We start from the raw sequence: 27,226 nt of genomic DNA on the forward strand, positions 1-27,226 counted from the left end.
TATATTATAAGTTTTAGAATTAGAAGGGAGTTTACATAGCCTCCATCCAGTCCAACTCTCCTCATTTTCAAGGTGAGAAACTAAGACTTTAGAGAGGTTGTATGACATGATTAAAAGATTTGGGGCAATGTAGTACAAAAGACAAAACAGAGGGCAGGTGTAAAGCATATCTGAGTTTGAATCCTAGAGCTGCCACCAATAAGCCATGGACCTTAACTTCTCTGAGCCTCAGTTTCCTTGTCTGTAAAATGGGGGTAATCAGGAACATGGTGGGCACTCAATAACCTTAGATTCTTCCCCTTCTTTTGTTCCTTTATTGATTGTCATGTGATGTGGCAGTACCTGCTTAGAATACAGGTTTCCTCATCACTAGAAATACTAAGATGAAAAGCAAGCTCTAACAATGGTCTCATGTCCTAGTACACTTTTAGTCTGTGGACAAAGGCAGAGCAGTGAAAACAGGCAGAACAGGTAACAACACTGAGATGAGGAGAGCTACCCATCAGGAAGGAACGGTGGGAGATGAGGAAGAAAACAAGTTGGGATCTGGAAATGCTGTCTGTTGGAGTAAAAAAATAAAATAAAATAAACGAAATAAAGGGCTCTACTAGAAAAGGCCTGTGTTAGTCAACTCAGGCTGCCATGTCAAATACCACAGACTGAGTGGCTGAAACAACAGAAGTCTATGTTCTCATGGTTCTGGTGGCTGGAAGTCGCAGATCAAGGTGCCAGCCAATTTGGTTCCTGGTGAGAGTTCTCTTTCTGTCTTATAGGAAGGAATGGCCTTCTCGCTATTTCCTCGCAGGGCCTTTCTTTTGTGCATGTGCCTGCAGAGACAGAGACAGAGACAGAGAGCTCTGGTGTCTCATCTTCTTCTTATACGAACACCAGTTCTATTGGATTAGGGTCCCCCTTTAGAACCTCAGTTAACTCAATTTCACAAAGTTCCTACCTCCAAATGAAGCCACACTGGGGGCTGGGCTTTCAACACATGAATTTGAGGGACACAGTTCAGTCTGTAACAAGATCCAGGTGACCTGATAACAGAAACCAAAGCAGGTGATAATTCATGAGGGAGATGGTTGCTCATGATCCAAACTGAGGAAACTGAGCTGGATCCAGCAGCTGGGGTTGGGGACTATGGCCTGCTATGCCATACTAGGGAATAGATCTGAATTCTCCAGGCAGGTAGTGAAGAGCAAACACACTTCCCAGAGTTAGAATAGCACAAAAGCAGAAAGCAAGTCAGACCAGATGTAAGCCTCCTTTTAAGTTCTATCCAATCATGCTAAGACAACAGGATCCACCAGTAAGCTCATACTGTACCTAACAGAGTCTTAGCAGCAACCTCTTTACCTGTTCGGTTCTAAAGATGGTACTTGGAGCTACTGAAGTGATAGCATAAGCTTTAGTCTCCTCTGGTTGTTTTGTGTTGACCTACACTCATAGATATGTAGCTCACATGGCCCTTAAACCACAGATCATATGGTTTGAGACTCTCATTCTATGCCCTGTGGAAGTCCCAGTGCATCTAGAGATTTTTGCAGATTCCCAGGGATATATGTTCACCTAGTCATCTCTTTTTCTAGGCATGTTTTGGAGCTTCTCTTTCATATAACATTGAAACAGATATAAACATTAAGTTTCTCCATTTCCACACAAACTTCCATGAGCATAGGTAGGCTCTACTGAAATTTGAGGGTCATAGCAAAGAGCTTACGAGACAGTCACATTGCCTTCTGCCATCTCTTCAACTCGCCTTGCCCTCCTTCTCTGAGCCCCTACACCCCACCTGTTATGTAGAATGGTTCAGCTCTCCTTAGCAACTTCTCCCAAACCTGTTATGTCCAAACCCACACACATGTTAACTTTGGATGCCAACACAAACATATCCAAGATAGATTAAGGAGTTTACTTAAAAACATAAAATCTAATAAAAAGTAAAACTGTAAAATAAACAAACCAACATTTATAAACAAAACAGGCTCAGACAGAGAAAGACAAATAACATATGATATCGCTTACATGTGGAATTTAAAGAAATGGTACAAATGAACCTTTTTACAAAACAGAAATAGAGTCACAGATTTAGAAAACAAACTTATGGTTACCAGGGGGGAAAAGGGGGGCAGGATAAATTGGGAGATTGGGATTGACATATACACACTACTATATATAGAATACATAATTAATAAGAACCTACTGAATAGCACAGGGAACTCAATTCAGTACTTTGTAATGACCTATATGGGAATAGAATCTTAAAAAAAAAAGTGGATATATGGAACGTATAACTGACTCACTTTGCTGTACAGCAGAAACTAACCCGACATTGTAAATCAACTATACTCCAATAAATTTTTTTTTTTTTTTAAAAAACAGGCTAGCTCTCTTAGGGAAAATGAAACACTTCTCAACCTGGGTTGGTTCAGCCTAATGGTGCAAAAAGAAGTGGAGGTGGAATTAATTCAACTGTCTTAGCAATCAAGAGGAAAAGAAATCAATTATGCTAAATGAGAACCATTTTCATCAGTGCAGTAAAGTCGTCATTAAATAATGTCACTGAAAATAGCTCTGATGTGTTTCTCCTTCAACCTTTCCCTATCTCTTTTCTTTTTACTTATTCATTTATTCCACACATATTTCTTGTGCATCTACTGTGCATCAGGGACTGTTTTAAACACTGTAGGTATAGCAGTGAGTAAAAGAGGGGCCCTGCCCTCATGGAGTAACATCTGGTAGAGGAGAGAGATAATAAGCATGAAACAAATGCATAAAATAAGGTCACATAATGGTCAGTACTAGAAAGAAAATAAAGCAGGGTAACAGAACAGAGAGTAACTGGGAGAAGTTGGGTCAAGTTGATAAGATAGACAGGGAAGGCTCTCCAAAGAAGACCTTATTGAACAATGACCTTCTTCATTAGCAAGAAAAAGACATGGAGAAGAGAATTCCAAAGGTGGGAAGAGCAGAGGGTGTGAGGAACAGCAAAGAGGCCAGTGGAAGGTGAGGAGAAGGGAAGAAGGGAGGTGATGGTAGGTGACATCAGAGACAAGCGGGGCCCAGATCACCCACACTCTTGTGAGTCATGATAAGGAATGTGGATTTCATTACCATCAACACTATTATATTCCAACCATTTGTTAAATATTTTTTGACAGAACTAGAAGTAAGTAGACCTACTTCTTTCTTTTCTTTTTTTTTCTTAATTAGCTGGAATACAGAGCTTATAATGTATAACATTATAATTAAGTAGAAACTTAAAAATATTAAAAGCCTTAAAGCCCATACACACACTCACACACACATTGAAGGGGTTTAGCATCTGTCTCATGGGTTTTTACATGTAGAAGATGCACAACATGCCATCAGGAACCTGCCTTGCCCATTGTCATCTGCTCCTGCAAAATCTACTTGTATAAACAAGAAAATAAGTCCTTGCAATATTATATCCCTGGCTCCTAATTTCAGACCACAGATGAAGTTAAACACTTCGAAGACTTTGAGTTTCTTCGTCATTTAAAATCAATAGAAGAACCATTCCAGATTTTTCTTTTTTGCTAGGTTCTTGGGATGGCTCTGAAGAGAGTACACATGATTTTTGGAAACTGTAATCCTTTCCAGCCCCTAGAGACGGGGAGGAAGAGTCAACTGGGTGCCAGAAAAGTGAGCTGAAACAAATTATGTAGTGGGCCTAATAGAAAACCCACCATGTGATGAAATATTCTCTCTCTCTTTTTTAATTTACGAAAAGTACTCCCTTGCATGTTCCACACCCATCTCGCTTGGGACTTCCCAGTCAATTTAACTGCATCACTGAAGAATTAATTTTTTTCTCCAGAGCCACGGCTATTAAGACAACAAGACAAAGATGAGCATCACTATTCCATTGGTTCAGATGGATTCCCCTTAGGAATTCCCTTCCTCCTTATCCCAATGTGATTCTAAATAATACCCATCCACCCCAATTTTGAAATACAGTTGATCTTATCCACTTACCTAGAAGTAGAGGTACGGAGCAATAGCTAAAGTGAAGCCACCAGCTCGCAGACGAAATCTTTTCAGGAACCTCCCCCAAGTTCTACTAAACAGAATAGTGTCTAATCCCACGGTCAGGATATGGTTTCAAGTAATGTGGGAAAACCAACCTACTGTGGGATCGTAGCCAATGCCTTCCTCTCTCTGGATCTCGGTTTGTCCACATATAAGAGAATAATTAAATAAGAGGAGGAAAAAAGCAATACGAACTAAAATGCTCATTGAAACATGAAATATAAAGGTGAAAAATTAGAAACGATTTAACTTCCCAAATGCTAAAACCATAACAATAGTTTACAGGACTTCATTACTAATAAAAACAACTAGAATTTGTAGAGCATATGACTTTATACAACGTTTGCAAGTGCATTGCCTGATTTGTAAGAGGCCTAACAAAAAACAGAACAATTTATGATTTTATTTATTTCTATTTCACAGATGAGGAAACTAAGGCTCAAATAGGTTAAGTGATGTGTTTCAGGTTGCACAGGTAGTATGTGACAGAGCACGAACTCAAACCTAGCATGGAGTTTGGATCCAAGCAAGTTTGGCTTTGAATATTAGCTCTGCCATCTTCTATCGCTATATCTTTTGAAGGTTGTTCATCAGTATAGGCCTCAGTTTTCTTATCAGCAAAACAGGGTTGTGGGTGTGTGATCAAACAGGAGAACATATGTATAATGCGGTGCCTAGCATGTCATTGTTATAATAAATCCTACTTCTCTTTCCCTTCTCTTTTAGTTGGTCATCCCATAGCCTTTCTACTAACTAACCAGGCTACCTCTACCATCACTGCACCTAGTTACCATGGAATTCTATTCTCCTTATCTGCCCAGTCTGGGGCAATATATTTTCCAACAGGCCACCAACTTCATTAGTATCCCCTGGCCCAGAGCTACCCACACCCACCAGACAGAAAGAGAAAATGACCTTTCCCCTGGCATCAGTATCCACCACTCCTGTTCCTTCAGACTCTGACTTCTGAATTTCTGCTTGCCTCTTTAAATCTATGGCACTTGTTGGCTCCTTAGTTGAGTTCCCTAGTGTCAGAAAACAACGTGACAATCTTCATGTTTCTGCATGTTCAAGCTTTTTGAGTAATCTGGGTTAAAGGATGAGTGAATAGCAAACAAGCCTTGGAAGTTAAAGATAATACATTACTCAGGAGAGATTTACAGATTTATCTACCCTGGAACTATTTGTTCACATTCCAAAGGGTTGTAACACCCTTGGGACCTTTCCCTTCTCTCCTCAGAGAAGATTTGTTTACATGAAAGAGCAAAAGTTTCTGTCTTTCTCTCAGGAGGGAATAAAGACACCTGTACAATTGCTCCTATATGAGCTCCAAGATTCATAATTTCAAGGTTCCTCTCCTGCACTCTAGTCACCCCTCCCCCTCCATACATGCATGTGATGACTGTCTTTATCATATCACCCTGACGAGGAGATGGGGCATAAGTAAATAAATCAGTCCGCCTCTGATCCAGAAACCTTGTGTTTACTGTAAGGATAAAAATAAATAAAATATAAAATATTATCTCCTTGGCTTGATTTCTTATCCATAGAAGCCTGAAATATCTTACAGCCTCCTTCCTGCTTGGTTGAACCTGAGTCATTATCATTTACAGAGTCACCTCAAATGAATGCACAGGAAACATTCATTTGATTATCAGTTCCAACGCTAATCAGGTAGAACTTAGTGGAAAGGAGAAATCTGCCTATCTTGAGCACCAGATTTAAGACCCTACACTGAACCCTAAATGTCCTTTAGGGAGGATGGGGAAAATATAAGTCAGAGGAAATGAAAAGGTGAAAGAGACCCACTCAATTCACCAATTACTATAAATATAATATCACAAGATAGTACTTAACTATTTCAACTTAAGAATGCAAAATGATCTCTCAGGCCATCCGTTCCCAAGACAGACTTTAGATTTCTTTCTGGGGCCCTTCAGAGCAATCCTTGGCTGTCCTTTTGTATAAAACCTAGAGGAATCCTGCTACCCAGCTCTGTTACTGCTCTCCCCATCCGAAGCACAGCCTGCTGCCCTGCTGGCATCTCTTTGCACTCACCCTCTTGCCCCAACCCCTTCCTGCTCTATCCAATCAGTTCAGCATTTGACAACAGTGAAAACGTAGAAAGCCTGGTTTCCCTTATCATCTCAAAGGTAGATTTATTCCATGGCTTTGGACTAGTCATTCAACCATTCTGATCTCTTTTAAAACATAAGTAGCTAGCATCGATTGTCAGCACACAGCCCTCCATGTTTCCACGGATAGCATTCAGTAAATGATAAAAATCCTCTGGAACTGTTAGTTTATCCAAAGCAGGCAAATTCCAACCTTGGAGAGGTTAATCCCTTCATAAAATAGCATAAAAATACTGCAACACTAAGTTTCAGGAGGATGGAATCTGACTCTAGGTAGATTGTTCTGTCCTAAACCTCAGCCCATGTCGTGAGCCAAAAAAGCCTTAATAATTAAATGCATTTGGATAATACAGTGGCAAAACCAACTTCCTGAGGGAGGGAAATTATATCTACCCCCGATGGCTTTATTCTGTTTGCATGATGGCATGAAAACTACCATGCCAAAGTTATTTCATGAGGTAATTGACCAGTATGCCAATATATCAGCCTCACTATTTTTCATTTTCTGGGGAGCAGTAGAAAAGATCAGTGCCCTACCATTTTGAGACATTAACAGGACTGAAAATATCAATCAATCAGATTTACTGGAAGAGGCTTTTGGATGATAAGGACAATCATTTCTGCCCATGACATTAAGCAGTTTCATTACAGTGAGAAAGGCTGATTGTTTCTATCTTATCTGATTCTGTCATAGTTGTAGAGTTGGCTTCTGCTAGGGGTCGGGTATCCTGGGAAACTGACCTCTTTGCTCTGGGACTGTTAAATCACAGAAGCCTGTGGGTCTCACCCAGCTCACTCTGAGGGAACATCAAGGCAGTTCTGCTCTTTACTGGGTGAGAAATTATGTGAAAAGCTTACACCCAAATTAATAATGAGCATGGTCTCTGTAATGCATACATCTACAGAATCCTACAGCCAGCTTCAGTGATTAGGCCAGCTTTGATTTTAAATTAGACAGCACCAAGCTAATCTCATTTCCTTGTACCCATCTAAGAAGAGTGGGTTGTGTTTAAGCCCAGTCCAAGACCATTTTATCAGCTGTTTTATAAGCCTAGCATTCCCTTCCCACCCAGAATGGCCAGTTAATATACCAGGGCTAAATGTTTGGAGAATTACTCTACCATATGGAAGTAGCAAATGAAGAACATAAAAAGCAGAAAGATCTATGCCCTGGTGGATAGTGGTCTCAAATTCACTCATTATTCATAAGAAAGTAAGAAACCCAGGGAACAGGAGAAGGTCAGTGGAGTCCATGGAGGCCATTCCTTTCCAATATACTCTTTTTTCCTTGGGCAGCATCTAATTGCTTCTTTTCTGCTTACACTCGGGCCTGGAATTCTATTCCAAATATTTGCTATTTTCAGAAAGAAAAAAAAAAGTTCCTGGTGTCTGTTCTGTATATAAATTGCTGAGTTTCAAATACTATTCAAGTTGCTGGCAGACAAGGTCCTGAGCAGGAGTGGGTTTCAGGGCAGGCTTACGTTGTCTCCCAGGGGGTCCATTCCCTCTTGGAGAGAGAGAAAGAGCTACTTTTAACCCCAAAGTTTGTTTATCATTTTCCACTGGATAGAGGTATACTTCTGGAAAATGGCAAGGCATAGGGGGAAATCAAGTGGGATAGATATTCTTTTAAACAAAATCATGCTCCCTGGTTCTCAGGAAAATAGAAGAGTGAAAAATGCCTAGGCGCCACCTCCTTCCCAGTCATTAAAGCATCTCTTTTTTTCTATTCTTTTTTTTTTTCTTTTCTTTCCTTTTCTCCCTTCTTTTCTGTTGTTTTGTTTTTGTTTTTGTTTTTGTTTAATATCCAGAGCCCACCAGAATAAAGGTACCTTATCTGAGAAGTCATTATTTTACTCTGGTCTTCTTTGTTCCAAGGAGATTTCCAGTGTCTTCAGAAGAGCTACTGGTCCTAGCTAGCATATTCTCTCAGAGGTATGGGAAGCTGCCCCAACTTTTTGGCAACAAAATCCTCAGTGCCCAGGAACAGACAAATCAACAGCTGCTAAAACTGGGGAAATGAGAAGAATAAAACTTTTGCTCACCCTCAAGTAACTTGTAGCCTTGCTAAGAAGATAATATCCATGCATATCAAACAATTAATTAAAAATACATGACAAGATTCCATATATATGTGTTAGCATATGGTATTTGTTTTTCTTTTTCTGACTTACTTCACTCTGTATGACAGACTCTAGGTCCATCCACCTCACTATAAATAGCTCAATTTCATTTCTTTTTATGGCTGAGTAATATTCCATTGTATATATGTGCCACATCTTCTTTATCCATGCATCTGTTGATGGACACTTAGGGGCAGGACAGGAATAAAGACACAGATGTAGAGAATGGACTTGAGGACACGGGGAGGGGGAAGTGTAAGCTGGGACAAAGTGAGAGAGTGGCATGGACATATATACACTACCAAATGTAAAATAGATAGCTAGTGGGAAGCAGCCGCATAGCACAGGGAGATCAGCTCGGTGCTTCATGACCACCTAGGGGGTGGGATAGGAAGGGTGGGAGGGAGACACAAGAGGGAGGAGATATGGGGTTATATGTATATGTATAGCTGATTCACTTTGTTATACAGCAGAAACTAACACATCATTGTAACGCAATTATACTCCAATAAAGATGTTAAAAAAAAATACATGACAATATATTGAGAGTATGTGAAGAAACTCTGAATTCACTACATTAAGACCTAGTGCTGGGCCAGTCTAAGCCTAGGTTCTGAAGTTCTACAACCAGCAACTAGGAAATGTTATAGGGGCTCTTCCTTGCTACACTTAAGGATTTTCATAGCAATACGTTAGTCCTCAAAAGATGGGTAAGAGCCATACATTCTTTGTTTAATAAAATTCCTAATACTCTGGGGTTCATAATTTTCTTTGTCTAACTCCTAAGATTCCTTGGGGGCTTCATATCCTGGTATACGCAAGGCAATTATATTATCAGACAAAACGATCTCTCCTTTTTTAAAATTTCAATCCAGCAAGTAATGAAGTGATGCATTTGGGCTGGAATTCTCTCATTCCTGGGCCTGAACATTAATCATCCAATGAGCTGGTCTGTTCTTCCTCAAATCAAGGTTTGGTCCATCTAAAGCACTATTCTCACACATGAGAGCTGGACAAATTTGACCACCATGGGCTGCCTGCAAAACAGAATGTAGTTTTCAAAGAGTGCTATTCATGACCTCACAAATTCTATAGTATGTCTGCCTTGGGTTTATTGGTACAGTGAAATTTTGATGGATTTTAAAATATATATAAATAACTGTAGTAAAAAGTCTGTGTAGCTTTCACCCACACACGAACTGAAGAAACTCATAGGCACAAGTGCTATGAACACAAACACACCCAACTGGCTTTGTTTGGTGAAGTGATGATTTCACTCTTGGAAGCTCTGCTACTCTTGGATATGCTTTATTATTTTCTTTTAATATAAAAATTTTACATGCAAAAAGGTAAGGCAGAATGGCTTCTCATTGACTTATGTTTCTATAATTATGGGAAAAACAAAAAAGGGAAGCAGCTTAGGTTAGAAATAAAACATATAAACCTCAATGAAAGCAAAGTATGGAGATATGAATTTTCTAGTGAATTTTATCCCAATAACCTTGCACACCAATGCCAAGTATATCGTTGACCCCATGATGTCAGAGAGTCAAGAAAGAAAAAGCAAGACAGGTAAAAGAAACTTAAAAGTAACAAGAAGAAATAGGAAAATTTAGGACGCTGAGATATAAGAAAGTTCTGCTGATGTTGAGGAGTTAACAGTTTCCTAAATTCAGGCCACTATTACCCATGCCTTGGATCTGGGGAGAGGGATGAGTTGTATGAATTATCTGAACTACCAAGACCTTGTGGCTCATTCAGAAAAGAAAACAAACAAACAAACAAACACACAAAAAAGCTTGTTATCTCTAACTTGTTAGCACTGGAAGAACCTTAGAGACTTCCTAGTTCAACCTTCACATTTTATAGATAAAGAAATACGACTCAGAAGAAAAGTGGTTTTCAAAGATCTCTCAGCTGATCAGTAGAAGAGGGGGCCTAAATTCCAGATCTATTCCCTAACCCATTTTTATTTCCACTAAAATTCTTTCTTGACTTTTGGTGAACACTTATAATCTCCCATCTTTTTGTGTACCCATCCCCTTCATCCTCCAATCTGCCACCCACTATCCACCCCCCTGCCTTCACACACACACACACACACACACACACACACACACACACACACACACTTGCACATCTGCTATATGCTTGTGAAATATGAGTTCTTCCTCAGTTAGGATGGGTTGGCAAGAATTAACACGGAATATATTTTGACAACCCAATGCTTGCAAACTGAATACAAATACCATGTAAATGACCGTATTGCACGCCCAGCTACTACATATGCCTGAATGTGACCTTTGGGAAACTCCTGATGGAATTCACCAGTTTTCTTCTCTCTTCTGTAGGGAAGCAAGAAGCCCTGGGGCTGGAGGCACTTCCCAGTAGGTTCATGTGTTGAAGCAATCTTGCTGTTGTCTCAGTGACTAGGAAATAGCCATTTGTTTTGTGAAAATGTGGGGATTCAGTAGACTTCCTCCAAACCATGTAACAGATACCTAAACTCTTGGATTCCAACACTTCACCTACTAGGCACTGTTATGCCCCACCCATGTCCCTACCTCTGATCCCATCACCCTACACACACTACACTCCTTGTTTCCACAGTAAGTGAGTGGGATTTTGCAGTAAGAGAGTGGGATTTTGCTTCAAGACAAATCCTACTCACTTACTGCAAAAGACCAAAGTGAAATGGTAAAAAATCCCTTTATTGTAAATTTTTTAAAAGGGGCTTACGTGATGCAGTGTGCGCATCTTCGTATGAACACTGTTGTCATTGGCAAGCCATCAGAGGAACTTGAGCTTTGAGATGTTTTCTTAATGATGAGGATGCACTGGACAATTGAAACTGGATGGGTAGCATAGTGGTGGCCAGGTGGAATGGTGTCTATCCTTAGAATATTTCATAATAGAAGAGCAAAAAGCAAACCCAGGATTATAAAGCCATTCATGACTGCTTTATAGAAGGGGAAACTTCAGTTCAAGACAAAGAAGGACTTTCTAATGAAATCGATTATTATATGCTGTTATTTCAGTGGAGGTTGAATGACCATCTGTTCGGATATTCCTGGCAGGAATTCTTCTGAGAAATGATGAGCCAGAGACTCTGAATCTCTCCCTACTCTCCATACCTGTGACTATGGAAATCCTTCTGATGTTTGGTTGAGAACAGGACAACATTATATGGGTTTGGAAAGAACCAGACTAACTGATTGACATAGGAATTAAAAATGGACTCATTAACAGAATGTTCCAGCCAACTATGGAGTGATTCTATAGCTCACAGTGAACACTGCAGTTAATAAAACCTTCAGAGACCTTCTATAATGAGTAGACAAGAATATTTTATAAATATCACACCAGAAATGTATTTGACTTTTCTAGTACATGTGCATACTTCAAAAGCTTATTCCCTTAGGTCATACAAATAGCAACTTTTAACAAAAAATTGGGGAAACAATAGTCCTTACTTCATAGAGGCCATGAGGTTTAAATGAAGTAATGCGTAAAAACCACAGGACAGATCCCCTAGCAGAGTTAGTAAATAATAAATATTAAATATTAGCTGTTTATCTTATTTACACTCACATTTGATTTTCTCAATAAGCTGTTTCGTGGTCGATGGTGCTTACGTTGATAACACACACTAGGTCAGAAGTAGCCCAATCCCAGATTTCCGGAGTTGCACTATGTGGTCTTCATTGTACTGAGGAACCTTCATACTGGACACAGTATCATGTAGATATTGGATGCTTGGGTATGCGGCATGTTAGTATCAGTGTCTCTTGGTGTGACCCAGTGGGTATAAACTAAAACAGATTCTCAAAAGGCTCCATTTTTCTAAGAAAGTAAATAAAACCCCAGCAAGGTGGAATCAAAGGGACAAATAGAAAGAATTGGGTCAAGAGAGACTTCATACACAGATTTTCTTGTGTGACTAATTCAGTGGGTTAGTGTTGCCTTGCAACTTGTGGTGTTTTCCAGCTGGCTCAGAGGAGTAGAGAATTTAGGGCCAAACATTTGGTGAGTTTCCTAATGAAAGAAATTAAACAATAGCTGCTCTGGTTTTTTGTAAGCAAAGATGTGTTATAGTTGAACTCCAGAAAGAGAAACAGCTCTCACTCTATTCCATATTCATGGATCTATAGGGTCAGACCAAGGTGAACACACCCAAAGGTCCATGTGACTGCTCTTCCCTTCCCCAGGCCAGAACAAAAGCAGCAACATACACTGAGAGGGACTCTCAGTGTGACTGAGAGTGACCTCTGAAAAGCAAGTTATAGACACTTTTTACCCACAAAGCAAAGGTACAAATTGCCCAGAGGCAAATGGGTAAATGCCCAGCTAGCTCCCATCCAGAACACAAGACCAAAGAACTGGAAAGCTTACATACTTAGAGGACTCTGGAACCAACTCAGACTCATTGGATGATACCACCCAATTTAGGATCAACACCCTTAACTGACAATCTAGCAGAGTTCTCCATTCCAGGGACCAGCCTTGCAGTGACCGCCTGAGTTTCCTCAGCTAAAGTCTGCACAAAGAAAACTGAAAAGATGAGCTTCTATCTTAGCCTGTTCCTGGACATCAATTCTTAGGAACTATCTGGGACATCCAGTTGAGGTATTCTTAGACACAGAAGAGTTAAAATGGTCTTTGGCTATGTCCACTTCACAGGTCATGAATTCCACTTTACCCAGAAAGGAAAAAAAAAAAAAAAAAAAACTGCCCACAACACACACTATGATTCTTCTTTCAGTGTAAATGATCCAAACTGAAAGCACAGAGAAGATGGCATTCTTTTAGTGGCATACCCTATGACTAGGATACTGACAGTTCCCTGGAGTCTTGACATTTTAATGTAATGATGAAATGGGGTGTGCAGTAAGCAGAGGTCTAAGATGGCTCCCCAAGTTTCCTGTCCCTCAGTATACATATTCAGTATACTATAATCCCTTTCCGTGAGTGTGGGCAGGACCTGTGAATAGGAAATGATAATCACTCCAATGATTAAATGACATTCTGTAAGATTCCATTGTAAGACTAGAGAGAGATTCTCCAGTTGGCTTTGAAGAAGTTCACTGCCTTGAACTAAGAAAGCCTTATGGCTAGGACCTGCAGGTGGCTTCTAGTTGCTGACAACCACCTTCAGCTGACAGCAAGCAAGAAAATGGGACCTGATTTCCTATATCCACAAGGAAAAGGATCTGCCAACAACATGACTGAGCTTGGAAAGGAACTCCAAGGTCCAAAGAGAACACAGCTCAGTTGACAGCTTGAATTCAGCCTTATGAGACCCTAAGCAGAGGACTCAGTTAAACCATATGTAGACTTCTGACCCAACTATGAGATAATAAACATATGTCATTTTAAGCTTCTCAGTTTGTGGCAATTTATTATACAGCAATGGAAAATGAATACATTGCCCCAGCTGAGTGGCCCTATGTCCTCATTTACCAACTGTGTGGCCTCGAGCAGGTTAAATAACTCTCTGAGCCTACACTTTGTCATCTCCAAAATGTGAATTACAAACATATCGGCTCAATTGCTTGCATATGTTGGAAGAGAGAATGAAAGAGAGATATTATTTAGGAAAGATGTTATTTTGAAAATTGTAAAGCACTAATCAAATAGTTGGTAATATTCAGTGAAAATCTTTGAAGTCTGTGGAAATTCAAAGGTCGTTATGGGCTGAAGACAGGACTTTAAACTCTGGCTCCAGACTTTCAAACCAGGGTAGGATTATGAGAACCCCGGCTCCCATGACCTGTCTCCAAAGCAAATGCCAGAGGAGGCTTGGGTTCCTCCAGCAAAAGGTGTAAACATGGGGAAACTCCCTCTTTCATGGAAACTGGCAAAGCCTCACCCTGCAAATGATCTACTTATTCTTGACAATACACATTACTGTGTCAAGCGCCAGGTAGGCACTGTGGATAAAGAGGCAGACGAGACCCAGTGTCTCTGCTTAAGCCAGTTAAAGTGCTTAGGAAGACACAAATAAGTGATGAGCAAATAATAACGGCATGAAAATGTTATACTAGGTGGTAGGCAACCCATTGCGAAGGGGAGAGTATAGAAGATGAGCGCTCCCTCTTCACGGGGATGTGCAGGGAGGTGCTCCAGAGGAAAGCAGGCTTGAGTTGATTAGTAAAGGACAATTAAGGGTAATTAAATAGACGAGATGGGCAGGGGACTGAGGAAGAGGCATTTTAGGGGAAATGGTTGAATTAAAGACATAAAGTTTCAAGGACATGACCCTTTGAAAGACAAGCGCCTTAGTGCCATCTGGCTTCATAAATGAGAACATGAAGATACATGACCAAACTAGACTTGAGAGTTGGGAAAAGACCATGAAGGATCTTGCACCCTTTGCTGAAGAGTCTCATATTCATTCTGAAGACGATAAGAAGTCCTTGATGACTTTTAAACAGACTGACCTTTTAAACTTGGACAGCAGTGTGGATAATGGATTTGAAAGAGGAAAGACTCCCCTTTGAAAGTAATTTGAGTGTCCAGGTAAGAAAAGATCAAGATGTCAGTGCAGATGAAAAGAAGGATGAATTTAAGAGCCAACAAGAAAGGAGTACAAGCAGGACTCAGTTGGCCAGGGTGAATCTAAGAGAAAAAGAGGTCATAGTTGAATCTGAGGTTTCTTTACCAGATGGGTAATTGAAAGATTCATGAGTACTCCAGCTCTTGGCCTTGTAGAAGGGAGAGAATTTAGGTAAGGACTTCAGGAGTGTCTCAAAGCTTGTCAGGAAGTAGGAGGAGAAATTATTAATACAGGCAGCCACTTAATTTATGTCCTAGATCCACTGAGGAAAACTTTACCAGAAATTTTTCCTCACCAAGAAGAGTGGTTAGGGCAATACAAGGCCTTTCTAGAACTAGAACAAGGCAGTGATCCTATGTGTCCCCGATACCACGAATGGCTGGACAACTAGATATTCAGTAAGTTCATCATGGGTCAGTTTCTTGATGGGTGTGTCCTCACCGTGGTACAAGTTAACTGTAAGCATTTAGAAGGCAGAATCAGGAACTTGTTGACCGATTGGTTTATTGGCTTAGGAGTTTAAGGTAATCGTGGTTTAGCTCAACACATCTGCACTCTTTTGAAAGGAATTACAAAGTGTCTCAGATAACAAAAGAAATTTTAGTCTCAAAAGTTACTCTTGCAGTAAAGGAGTAGGGAGGGCTCAGAAGGATTGTCAACATTGTTTTTAATTCAGTTTTCAGAACCACGTCATTCAAAATGATGTTTTCAATTATTCCTGCTTTTAAATTGAATTCTGCCTGAAAATAAATACCCTCTACCACTTTTAGTGCAAACACCCTGTAAAAAGCACTGAGAATGTGGAATCGATTTTTAGGTTGTGCGCGAGACCTTGTACTCGCCAAATCACACCACTCCTTTTAAAACATATCCCAAGTTGGTCATCTGCTGTGGAGCATTGTTTCATTACTATTGATCTTGCTCCAACCCACCAGCAGTAACCCGAATCCACCTTTCTCAGTGTTCATTGTTGTGGTTTTTGTATTTATCTGTCTCATGCCTATTTTTGACTGAACGTATTGACTCTCTCCTGTCTCATAGATTGGGCCCAACTTCATTTTTTACTAAGTGCCCCAAAAAACATGAGATGGTCCTGTCATCATGGCTAATTAACCAATCCTTGTTTATTATTATTCAAGCAATAAACAAACAGACTGAAGAACTGCATCCAGAAAGAAGATGTTTTTTATTATAACTTTCTTTACCTAACACCTAGAAATTGATGATTCCCTTCTTTTTTTCCTCTCTTTTCCATTATAGTGGAAGGAGGGGACGAAGAGACAGAAATCTTCTTGGATTTGGAATAGAGGAGTTCGGGTTCCCACTGGAGGAGATGGACTCAGCTTGGTGAGAGCCAGAGATAGGAAAAGGGCAGCCTGGGGTGGGGGTGGGGCTGGGCGTGCAATGGGAATGGGAGCTGGGAGGAAGGCCACCCATCAGTGGTTAAGCCCAAAGAATAAGGATGAATACAAGAGAATGAGCATCTAGGTTAGTACCTGGGAGGGTCAGACCCAAGATAGAGTCAGATTTGAGGAATGGGTTAACTGCAGTAAGAGTTACTACAATTAAAGAGAAGATCTATTTTGTAAATAAGTTCATTTGTATCTTTTTTTTTTAGATTCCGCATATAAATGATATCATATGATATTTGTCTTTCTCTGTCTGACTTACTTCACTTTGCATGGTAATCTCCAGGCCATCCATGTTGCTGCAGAAGGCATTATTTCAGACTCAAAGACTTAGAAAATGAGCTTATGGTTACCAGTGGGGAAGAGTTGGTGGGGGAAGGGATAGATTGGGAGTTTGGGATTGATATGGACACACTGCTATACTTAAAATAGTTAACCAACAAGGACCTACTGTAGAGCACAGGGAATGCTGCTCAATATTCTGTAGTAACCTAAATGGGAAAAGAATTTGAAAAAGAATAGATACATGTACATGTATAACTGAATCACTTTGCTGTACACCTGAAACTAACACAACATTGTTAATCAACTATACTCCAATAAAAAATTTTAAATTTTTTAAAGAAAAAAACAAAAACAAACAAAAAAAGAGAAGATATATTGCAACTCACACTTTTACGTGGTTCCCAGATCATTTTGGCCAGTGGAGGCAAGTGGAATTAACCCAGGGAACAACCCAAGGAACTCATCTCTACTCTGTGCAACTCCAGGAACTATGCAACCAAGAGTAACTTGATTTTATTTTCACATGGCGGGTGAGGAAACACAGACTGTGGTCTCCTACAGAAGCCTGTCTGTGACTTTTCTCACTTTTCAATAATCCCATTTTCATTCAGCTCAACACAAGTCAGCCAACAGGTGCTTGCTCCCCAAATCACTACCAGATTTTTATTTTCAATTTAAGATTCTACACCAGTTATTCCATTCCTTAATTCACCACCAAAGCTTTGGCTAGGAGATTTATTTATTCAGCAAATAGTTGAATGACTTTAGGGTTGGGGTGTGGGGGGCAGGGGTTAGAAAGAAGAATGCAATTAATTAACTGATACTCCATCTTTAAGACACATGAATAGATTGACGGTTCCCTACCTGGACTTATTATAATTTATGATCGTTCATCCTCCCTCTTCCTGATACTCCCAAAACATAAGAACTTGCCATATGTCTTGGTATATTTTCTAGGATTCAGTAATTTTTTTTTCAAATATTTCTTTTAGGGTGGTTTTCTTTTTTACAACTTTGGAAACTGAGAACAATGTGGCTTCAGATGGCTTGGGCTTTCCTCTGTGAAACTTTTCTCCAACGTTGTACAAGGGGAGGCCATGCTGGAAAGCTCAGCTTACATAACCTCATTTGACAAATATGATACATGCCAAAAACTTGACATTTCACAATACAAACTTTTTATGGAGCAGCTTTATGTTTCAAACACAATACAGCATTCAAAGAGCATGCGATCATACAACCACCTCCCCAGGTCCCAAGGGTTCTGTTAAAAATATATGGGGGAAGAAACAAAGCGTCTCCACATCATGGCATCAAATCCTCTGCTCACCCTTTGATTCCTTCCTCTTCCCTCCTGTGTTCTCCTGGGTGGCAAGGCTAATGCCCTTGGAGATTCACTTCACCACCGCTCCCAGGGGCTGGGAAAGCCCTTCCTTTGATGCGAGAAGGAGTGCCCTGAAAGAGGTCTCCAGAGCAGCCTGGTGTGACACAATGGTCATTATCTCAGATGAGATAATTAATGAGAAAATGCTTGGTAAATCATAAAATCCTAAGTGCTAATGATTGTTTTATTATGGTTAGTTATCTATTTATTAGTATTGTTGCTACTAATGATGACTCACCAAGCTTCCTGCTTAGAGCTCCAGTTGAGGCTACAATGCCTCAGAAAGGTATGGCATGAAAAGCTACTGAGGAAAATGGAGGAAAATGTAATCCATCCCTGCTCCAGTCTCCGGGAAGAGTTGTCATGTTTACAAGAGCCCACTGGGACCCTCGCCGACTCTAATTTTCCATTGCTGAAATGATTCTCCTTTATCAATGATAATAACACCCATGTATTCTTATTGCGGAAGACGTTTGTGGTCGACGTTTGTCTCCAGTAATTCCACTGTGAAAAGATCATCTCTCCACACCTGAAAGGCTTAAAGACCTGACCACCTTCCCCCGCTCCCCCAATACTCATGGGCTTTTCTCAGACCCCTCCCGTAAAGTTTTCCAACTATCTCACAAATTAGGATCACCCAAAAAGAAAAAAAAAAACAAAAAAACCAGAATATGATTCAAGCGAAAATCTTAGTAAGCAAACGTATTTGGCACTAAGAGATGTGGAAAGTTGAGTCTGAAGCCAGGAGGTGGTTACTTGACTCTGCCCATAATTCTACACAGACAGTTACATGCAGTGAACTTGGGGGGCTCAGATGAGTGTAGTGGGAAGAACTTTCGAATTTTTACTTTTGAGTATTTTTCAATAAGTAACTCCATTTGAGCTCCAGTGGAACAGCCTGCCAAGCTACTTTTTCAACCAGGACTTTAAAACGAAAGAAATAAAAAAAAAAAAAATTTATACTGATCAAAGATAAAGTAAAATATTAGTCTGGAAGAAATACAATTTCAGGTTTGGAAGTTGGTTTTATGAGGGAGATAATTCTCCCCTATTTTTTCCAGGCCTATAAATGCAATTTTTATTTGATTTTTTCCCCCAGTCCTCAGGTTCCTACAAAGATTGAACATGGGGAAGATTATTTCATTTATTTTCCAGGGGGGTACTCGGCAATAACGTTCTGCAGACCCACCTACTGTTGTTTAGAAGCATAACTTGGAAACGTCCTGCTAGCTGCTGCTTGTCAGTGGATGTAATCTTCTACTTTTACAGTCTAATGAAGACCTAGCCCTTCTGTATCTGGGGACAATCTGTGAGCTTGGTCAGTGTCTGCCATTGTGCCTTACGCTCATTATCAACAATTAACACAAAGAACAGATAAGATCTTGACTGTTTCTTAAGCTCATTATCAACAATTAACACAAAGAACAGATAAGATCTTGGCTGTTTCAGTCTTAGGGAAAGACCAATTTTTTTTTTAATGCCAATTAGAATATAAAACTTGATACCAAACCACTCGTATTAACGTCACAAGCAGTTCTGAAATATGTCTAATAGAAACAATAACCCCGGTTTATGACATTCTGCTCAAATCTCTCTCCTTTGTGCTTCAGAGGGTCCCATAAGGTACTCTTCCAGAACAGGAAAAGAGAGGCCGCTGTAGTGTTCAGCTTCACCTGGGCACCCTCCTGCAGCATGAGAGCAAATTCAAGAGAATGTTTTGTTTTTAAATGTTGGGCCGCATTTTTTAATTCTACTTGGTAACAGCTTATTGCGTTCCATGGTAGATATGTATAATCATACAATTTAAATGATTTACCTTTTCACCAGAAGAATGTAAATGAGAAAAAAATGGCACTGCTTATCAACCTCTAAAATTTTCAAGTATGGAAAATTAGAAAGAAGTAGGCAGAGAGAAAAGAACTAATTTTTCTTAAATGAGATTGCCAGCCATGCTGAGACGCAAGCCAAATGCTACTCAGCCCGCAGGAGAGAAAGGTGTTTATCAATGCCCAGAATATTTCCAGAACATCTATCAAGAACTTGTGCCATTACAGGAAATACAAACCAAAAAGTCACCTTTTTCATTCAATCTTCTAATAACATATTTTTCAGGGAATCTCAGGACAACAGAGATTTAATAGGACAACATGGCAAATGTACAATACGGATTATTTCCAAGTAATGGTCTTGGTAATGCAGGTGGGTTTGATTTTTATTTAATGTAAGTGCTTTGTAACCAACCAGACCTAGGTTTGAGTCCAAGCTCTGACACTAAATAGCCATGTGACTTTGGACAAGTCTCTGAGTGGGTTCCCTTATCTGTAAAAAGAGGATAATTATGGTATGTATCTTATCATCTCATTGTTGAGATTAAATAATAGATATAAAGCAATCCAAGCAGTGTCTGGCACATAGTACACTCTCAATAAATGCTAGCTGTTGTTATTAGCAATGTTCCCAAACCTTTCTCCTGCTGTGTTCTGATTTTCTACAGCAACCATTCGTTCTAGCTGTCACTTAAAGGGAGCAATGTATGCATTTCTGAGAAATAGATCATGTCAGGAACAGACAAGCAAATTAAAAAAACACTAATCAAAGATCAGAGAACCCAGTCATTTACATCAGAGACCAAGTTCCATTTTTCTGGAGACCTAAAGGGAGCTGGAGAAAGTCAAACAAAATGTTTTCATTTCTGGCCCCCTTTCATGTCTGTGAACAGATTCCAGTGATATGTTTCCCAATAGGGAAAGCAACTTAGTAAATTAGAGCATTGTAGAGAAAATTGCTAGAGATCTGCAACCTCTCTCCCCTTACCTACCACCACATAGACATAGCTAGGGAGTCTAAGCTGGCTGCTCATCTAACTACTAATTGTGGTAGCAATTAATATACATCTAACAATGATGGGTACGTAGTCAGCCTCTGTTTATGTTCTGCTTCCTTAGAAGGACCTTTCTAAGAACAGAGACAAGCTGAGTCTTTTTTGCTTGGTAGAGAAGCATGCTGCCAACAGATTTCGAGACCAATGCTTCCAGCTTAGAATGGTTAACCAAACTATCAAGGGAGGATTCCAGAAGGAATACCAGAAGCACATTCCAGGCGTGGGCTTTCGAGACAAACAGATCTGACTTTAAATCTTAACTCGTGCTTCCATGTGTGATCTTGGGCAAGTTAGTTAACTTATTCTACCTCGTTTCCCCATCTAAGTTGCCTATTCCTGCCGGTTTGCCTGAGACAGTCCTCGATGATTGTCCTTGGATGATTTAATAAAAGCTGCCCCATCACCCCGAAAGGGCTCCTGTTTGAACAATAAATTCATAGCCACCTCATTCTTCCATAAAATTAAAATAATAGTCACCTCGCAGGCTGGCTGTGAAGGCTGGCCATAACGTATGTTCCTTGCTACCACAGTGCCTTGCATATAGAGATGTTCAGTATAAATTAGTTCCCTCTTTATCAATTTCCTTCAGATCCGCTCTATCCAATACAGCAGCCATTAACCTCACAGGGCTACTGAGCACTTGAAATGTAGTGAGTTCAAGTTGAGATGTACTGTAAACGTAAAATTCACCAGATTTTGAAGATTTAGTACATTAAAAAAAGATAAAACATCTCATTCATATTTTTTATATTAATTACACGTCCAAATGTTATTATTTTAGATATATTAGGTTAAATCAAATAAATTATTAAAATTAATTATACCAGTTTCTTTTTACTATTTTAGCATGGCTACTAAAAAAAAATGTAAAATGACATTTTATTATATTTCTATTGGGCAGCAATGCTACAGATGGTTCATTTATGCATGGACCTCATACACTTCATCCTACCTGTTGAATTCTTCCTTCGAAACTCAAGGTCAGAATCGAGTATGCGTTCATCATATTTATCAACATGTTCTTAAACTTACTCTGGGCTTTTGAAGGTAAAAGGGCAATAAACTAAGGGGCAAAATAAAATGGACTCTGGTCCTGCCTCACAGCAATGGTTTCTCCTCAGGGAGAGAAACATTGACCTTGAGTACATTAGGAGAGCTGAAGAACTGGGGCCAACTTTGGAAGATGTCAATGTTGGCAAGGAAAAAGAAGCTTGGTTTGCCAGAAAAGATCTCGCAATCTCTCCCTGGGTCACGTTTGCTAATTCTTGCGAATGCTTATGAAACATCTCTGGTCTCAAATCCGAATAACATAAAAGAACTGGGGCCCATGAGCAGGCTATATAGGTGCTGCCTTGAAAAGAAGCATTCACACCATAAAAAATCACCAACTTTCAGCCCCCCAAAATCTTCTAAAAGCATTAAAACAGCCTCTAGTTTGATTCTTGTGAAAGCCCCTGACATATGGGTGGAAGACTTGCAGAACAGCAAAGTGTAGACCAAATTCACTCCAAAACAATAATTTAATTCAGTCAGTGCCCACCCCACACTGATACAACTAGTTGAAGAACATCAGTGTCCAATTTTTAAAATATTAACAAATTGGATTTTTTAAACATTTTAATCAAATAATCTACTTCACAAAACCTTTTCAGATATGCAATATTTTTAGAAATTATTTCGTCTGGAAGAATCTTATTGGCTGAAGTGGTTGCCCTGACATCTCATGTCAACTCTGTCATAGAGGTAAAAAGAAATGATTCAAACCGGTTTCCTAGCACAACCGAACAAGAACTGTCGTCAACGTACTGAATTTTTCACATTTCAACCAGTTGCTTTAGCACTGTGCAGACGTAAACGTTGACGTCACTTCTCAGAGGAACACCATCTTTCCTGATGGCCCCATAGTTTGGAAAGAAGGTAATGACAGACAATATGAGAAGTATGTGTCGGATAGATCTAAAATTTAATGTGTTCCGTGGGATGCTTTGTGTCTGAGTTCCACCAGCTCTCATCAGCTAACTCCCCCACCCACTCACCCCACAGTCAAATAATTCCCCTCTCTTTGATAATGCACCAACACAGGGAGAGGCAAGGGTTTGGAACAATAGCATCTGAAGTGGAAAAAAACACAGTGGGCCTCTCACTTTCCCTCTCTAACCACAACAAGTGGAGGAGACTTTGGCCTGAAAAATCTATCTGCTACTAAATGGTACCCAGATGGAAATCACAGCTGCTCTCTGGTACCAGCTGTACCTGTGCCCATCCATCTTCAGAACATGCCTGCAGCTGAGCAGAGAGAAAAATTGGGTTGACAGAGTAGTTAAATAGCCTGTCTTTTCTTCTGCACACTTTTCCTTTTATCTTTTCCCCTTCAGTTTCAGAGTTTCTTGTTCTCACCTTCATGCTGTGGCAGTGCTGACAAAAGAAAACTGCAGCTCTGGAAAACCAGTGGTGAGTAATAGCCCCAGGCTTTGAATACCTAATGCCTATTGTATGCGTCTGTGGGAGGGAGGACCAGAGGGAGGGGAAGAATTTGGTCAAATTGCCCGGGTAGGAAGAGGACCTCGTGTCCGCGACCCCAGTGCATCCAGAGAGTATCTGACTTTTGATACCTGTCTTCTAATTAAATCCAAACATCTAGTATGCACAGCCCCTAGGAATGCATTGTTCAAACAGATTCGATTCCTGCCCAGAGCCTTTTCAAGCCACTGACCACTTTGAACCTAATTAGAAAAAGCAGAGGATACTGGAGACATTTAATAAAAGGAATCGGGTTGCTGCTTCATCTTCATGACCTGGGATTTATAAGGGAATTTCACTGGCTTTGTAGCAATGTAAAATAAATAGACATTAGATGATGACAGGGAAAACAAAATTGCTGCCAAAGCTAAAAAGAGCTTGGCAAAAGAAGAAAGAACTACTACATAGTCAGTCATTATTTACTGTACAAACCTTTTCATAAAGCACAGAAGAGAGATACATAGGAATAATGGGCCCTTGCTAAAAGATGAAAAGGGCTTTCTATATTATCCCCTTGATGGAGGCACTGACGTGTCCCAGTGGTTACACAATCTTATTGTTCTATTCATCCATTCAGAAAGCTCAGTGAACAGCCCTGCTCTGGAACTTTCAAAGGCTGAAATAAACACTCCACACGTTTCTAAGGAAAAGAAGAAAATGGTAATGGATGGAAATAACAAATTAATTTGTTAATCCTTGCAGACCGCCACGGTCCACTGCATAGGGTCTGACCCGTTAATTATTCTTTTGCCTGTAATGCTAAAATGTAAATAAGTGCCGTTAACTAATCTACCAGCTCTTGACCAAAAGATCCAACTGTTCATTATTTCATTTAAAAGAAGAAATGCTTTGCTGTTTGCTGATGGTGGTGTCTCTGAGATGTTGACAAAACAGTGTGACCTGAAAGAGCCATCTTAAAGAAGTGGTTTGATTCTATACATTCCCTCTCCCTGCCCCAGGAAACTGAAATCATGTGGCTTCTTTAACTAAAGTTGTGTCCACCCAATCCAACAATAGGGAATTATTTTTAAATGTTAATGAAAAAAATGGGTTTTTTTAAAAGACTGTAGCATTCTCATAGCTGTAAAGCATTATAACTATAAACTTGGTCTAGACTAGAACAAGAGATGCGCAATGGAAAGATCTGAAGAACCAAGGTACATTATTGATTATTTCGAATTAATAGTCTATGGTGCTGCTAGGTTGCATTTCAGTAGCTAATGTCATAGGTAAACTCATTTAGCCTTTCATGTGTGTGTGTGTGTGTGTGTGTGTGTGTGGTAGGGAAGGAGACTGGTGGCCTGGAGTGGAAAGTGGGAACATGTGTTCCTACAGCATCTGAGAAACCTGGAGGAAGAAAGTGACAATGTATCCAGGGGAATGCACAACAAAGGAACCATTCTAACAAAGGAAACAACATTGACCCCATAAACGGTAATGATATATTTTATGGTACCCAAAGCAGAGCAAAACCCCGTTTAACTATGGTGATTGGAAAGTGGTTGATTCTAATTAATCCTACTATCTAGAGCAGTGGGGCCATGTAAAGACAACTAACTGAGTGCCCACCATGACTCTATATAGTTAGGACCTCAGGGTCTTGGGCAAGACATCTGTCCTTCCTAAGCTACCACTTCCTCAACAGGAAAATTGGGAGACTAACACCTCCTGCCTTACAGTTTTGTATTTTCAAAGAAAAATACCAAAATGATGGGAAGGTGTTCTGGAAGTTGTAAAGCCCCGTATGAAGATGGTGTTCAATTGATTACAATAAAGAAGTATCACATATATAAGCAATAGATGAATGTTTCAAAGAACATGGAAAAAATACTCAACACTATAACAATCTTGAACACAATTTAATCTTTCTCTGAGGGTTTAGAAAGTATTTTAGGAAGCCACAGTGTCTCTCTCTGCCATGAATAGGCATCAATTACAGAAAGAGCCAACTGAATTATATGGCAAAAATTAAAGTTCTGATTATTTCATGTATGTGGTTGTTTGAAATATCAATTATCAGTAGCTACTATATCCCATTATGTCTTTCAACGTCATCATATAAGTTGTATGAGATATTAATCATCCGTTAAAAAGAATGATTTAGAACTATATCGTAGACTGCAAGAATTTTCATAAGATAGTACTGATTGAACAATATAAGAGGGGGATAAGGGGACATGAGATTGGGGAATAACCAGAGATGCTGTCAATTGGAGAAAGATGCCCCTTACTCAAGATGCTTTATTTCCATCTGTTGGGATATTCTTATAATATACTGCCATCTGCTAGAAAATCATTGTAATAAATGTAAAACTCTTCACTGTCTGCAATATGATTGGAACCCTATTAGCTGCTGTCCTCTTGTGCAGTGCACAACCCTCCCAACCATGAAGGGTGGACTTAAGATGTTTAGCTTTACCTTTTACACCTTCATTTTGTGTTATTACATTTACTGCAAAATTTATGAACTACCATTTGCAACTTGAAAAACACCAAATAGGGAACATTAAAAAAATATATCGATAGGCCCCTAAAATAAATTTTAATGGCAATGATAAACCTAAACCCCTTAGAGCAGAGTTCTAAATGTCTGAATATAGACATTGGCTCAGAGGCTATGATTTCTAGCTTGGTTTTCCAACTATTTACTGTGTGCTTGGGCCCCAATCGATTAATGCTTTTGCTCCCTTCTTACATCATTTCTAAATTTTATAATGATAGTTTTATAAAAGTACGTAATATTTAGTGACAGATAAAATGACTAGCCTATAATCTTCAATTTATATATAATAAATCTACCAACTTATATGGAAGAACTTCATAAGTTTTCAGTTATAATATTCTAATTTTTTAACATATAAGCATCATTTCAAATTATAAATAGATTTTGAGGCTCTGATTCAGTCAAGATAACTTTCTGTTTTCCTGCTTGTGTTGTCCAGTGTCAGTTTCAATGTTTGAAACAAGTATTAAAAGCATATTAGTATTGGAAACCATCCAGGTGTCCACGAAGAGGGGATTGGTTAAGTTAATTACATATGTTCATTTACTAGAATACTTAGAAAGCCATTAAAATGGTGAGGAAAATGTATATTATGTTTAAGAGAAAAAAATGAAGTTAAAAATATGTGCATAGTATTCTAAATAGAGATAGATGCTGATAAAAGAGGGATGGATAGATATTCATATGTATATTCATATGTATAAACCTGGAATGACATACAGCACACTGTTGCAGTGGTGTTTCATGTATGGTTGGAGCATGGGTTATTTTCATTTTCATATTTATACATTTCTATATTTGTTGGACTTTTTTATAATAATCACAAAATGTTTTTGTTGGGAATTTTGTTGGTTAAGTTGTGCTGGGAAAATGTCTGTCTCCTCCTATTTAAGAGGAAGGAGCTTTGGACAACCTGGAGGAATATTTAATATTTAACTTAGCAAACCAGTTAAGTCATTGGCAGAGTTTGTCTTGCCTTCAGTAAGCATCCAGGTTGACTTTTATATGTGTTTTCTATTAGTTTAGTTCTTTAATCATTTTCCTCAGGATAATACAAAGGAAAGAAACTTGGGTCTTGGCCTGCTGGTTTCAGTGGATGGAAAGGACTCAAAGGAAGTTGGTAAAGGAACAGCAAAGGGCATACTCATTCTCTTTAGGTGGTGGCAGACCAGCTTAAATATGGTTCTCTATGTTATCCCTTTATTTACACTGTATCTGTAGAGCCTAGCATGTTCCTGACTGCTTTCAATCATGGGAAATACAAAGATGAGAAAGATCCAATGCTGTCCTCCAGGAGCTTACGATTCATTCTGCGTTTACACAGTCCTGAAGCTTCCAAACACAGATTGACACGACCAAGACAATTAGCAGAAGACC

At 39.4% G+C, this 27,226-nt stretch overlaps 1 protein-coding gene across 2 annotated transcripts in view; it reads right to left on the reverse strand.

Annotated features, from left to right (window-relative positions):
• The window catches only part of LOC309630448 (uncharacterized protein), a 37,430-nt gene extending 18,103 nt beyond the window's left edge, over nucleotides 1–19,327 (reverse strand). The window contains exons 1-2 of one of the 2 annotated variants that reach the window (XM_082395736.1): nucleotides 4,969–19,327; nucleotides 953–1,037 (exon numbers count right to left, since the gene is read on the reverse strand). In XM_082395736.1, the coding sequence (XP_082251862.1) occupies nucleotides 953–1,037; nucleotides 4,969–4,982 (99 nt within the window). In that variant the 5' untranslated portion in view covers nucleotides 4,983–19,327. Of the gene's footprint in view, nucleotides 1–952 lie in introns of both variants that reach the window. The other variant, XM_082395735.1, reaches the window with a different exon arrangement.
• Nucleotides 19,328–27,226: the final 7,899 nt, after the last annotated feature.

Source organism: Balaenoptera borealis, assembly GCF_965194805.1.
Source record: "Balaenoptera borealis genome assembly, chromosome: 1".
In the NCBI taxonomy this organism is placed as follows: Eukaryota; Metazoa; Chordata; class Mammalia; order Artiodactyla; family Balaenopteridae; genus Balaenoptera; species Balaenoptera borealis.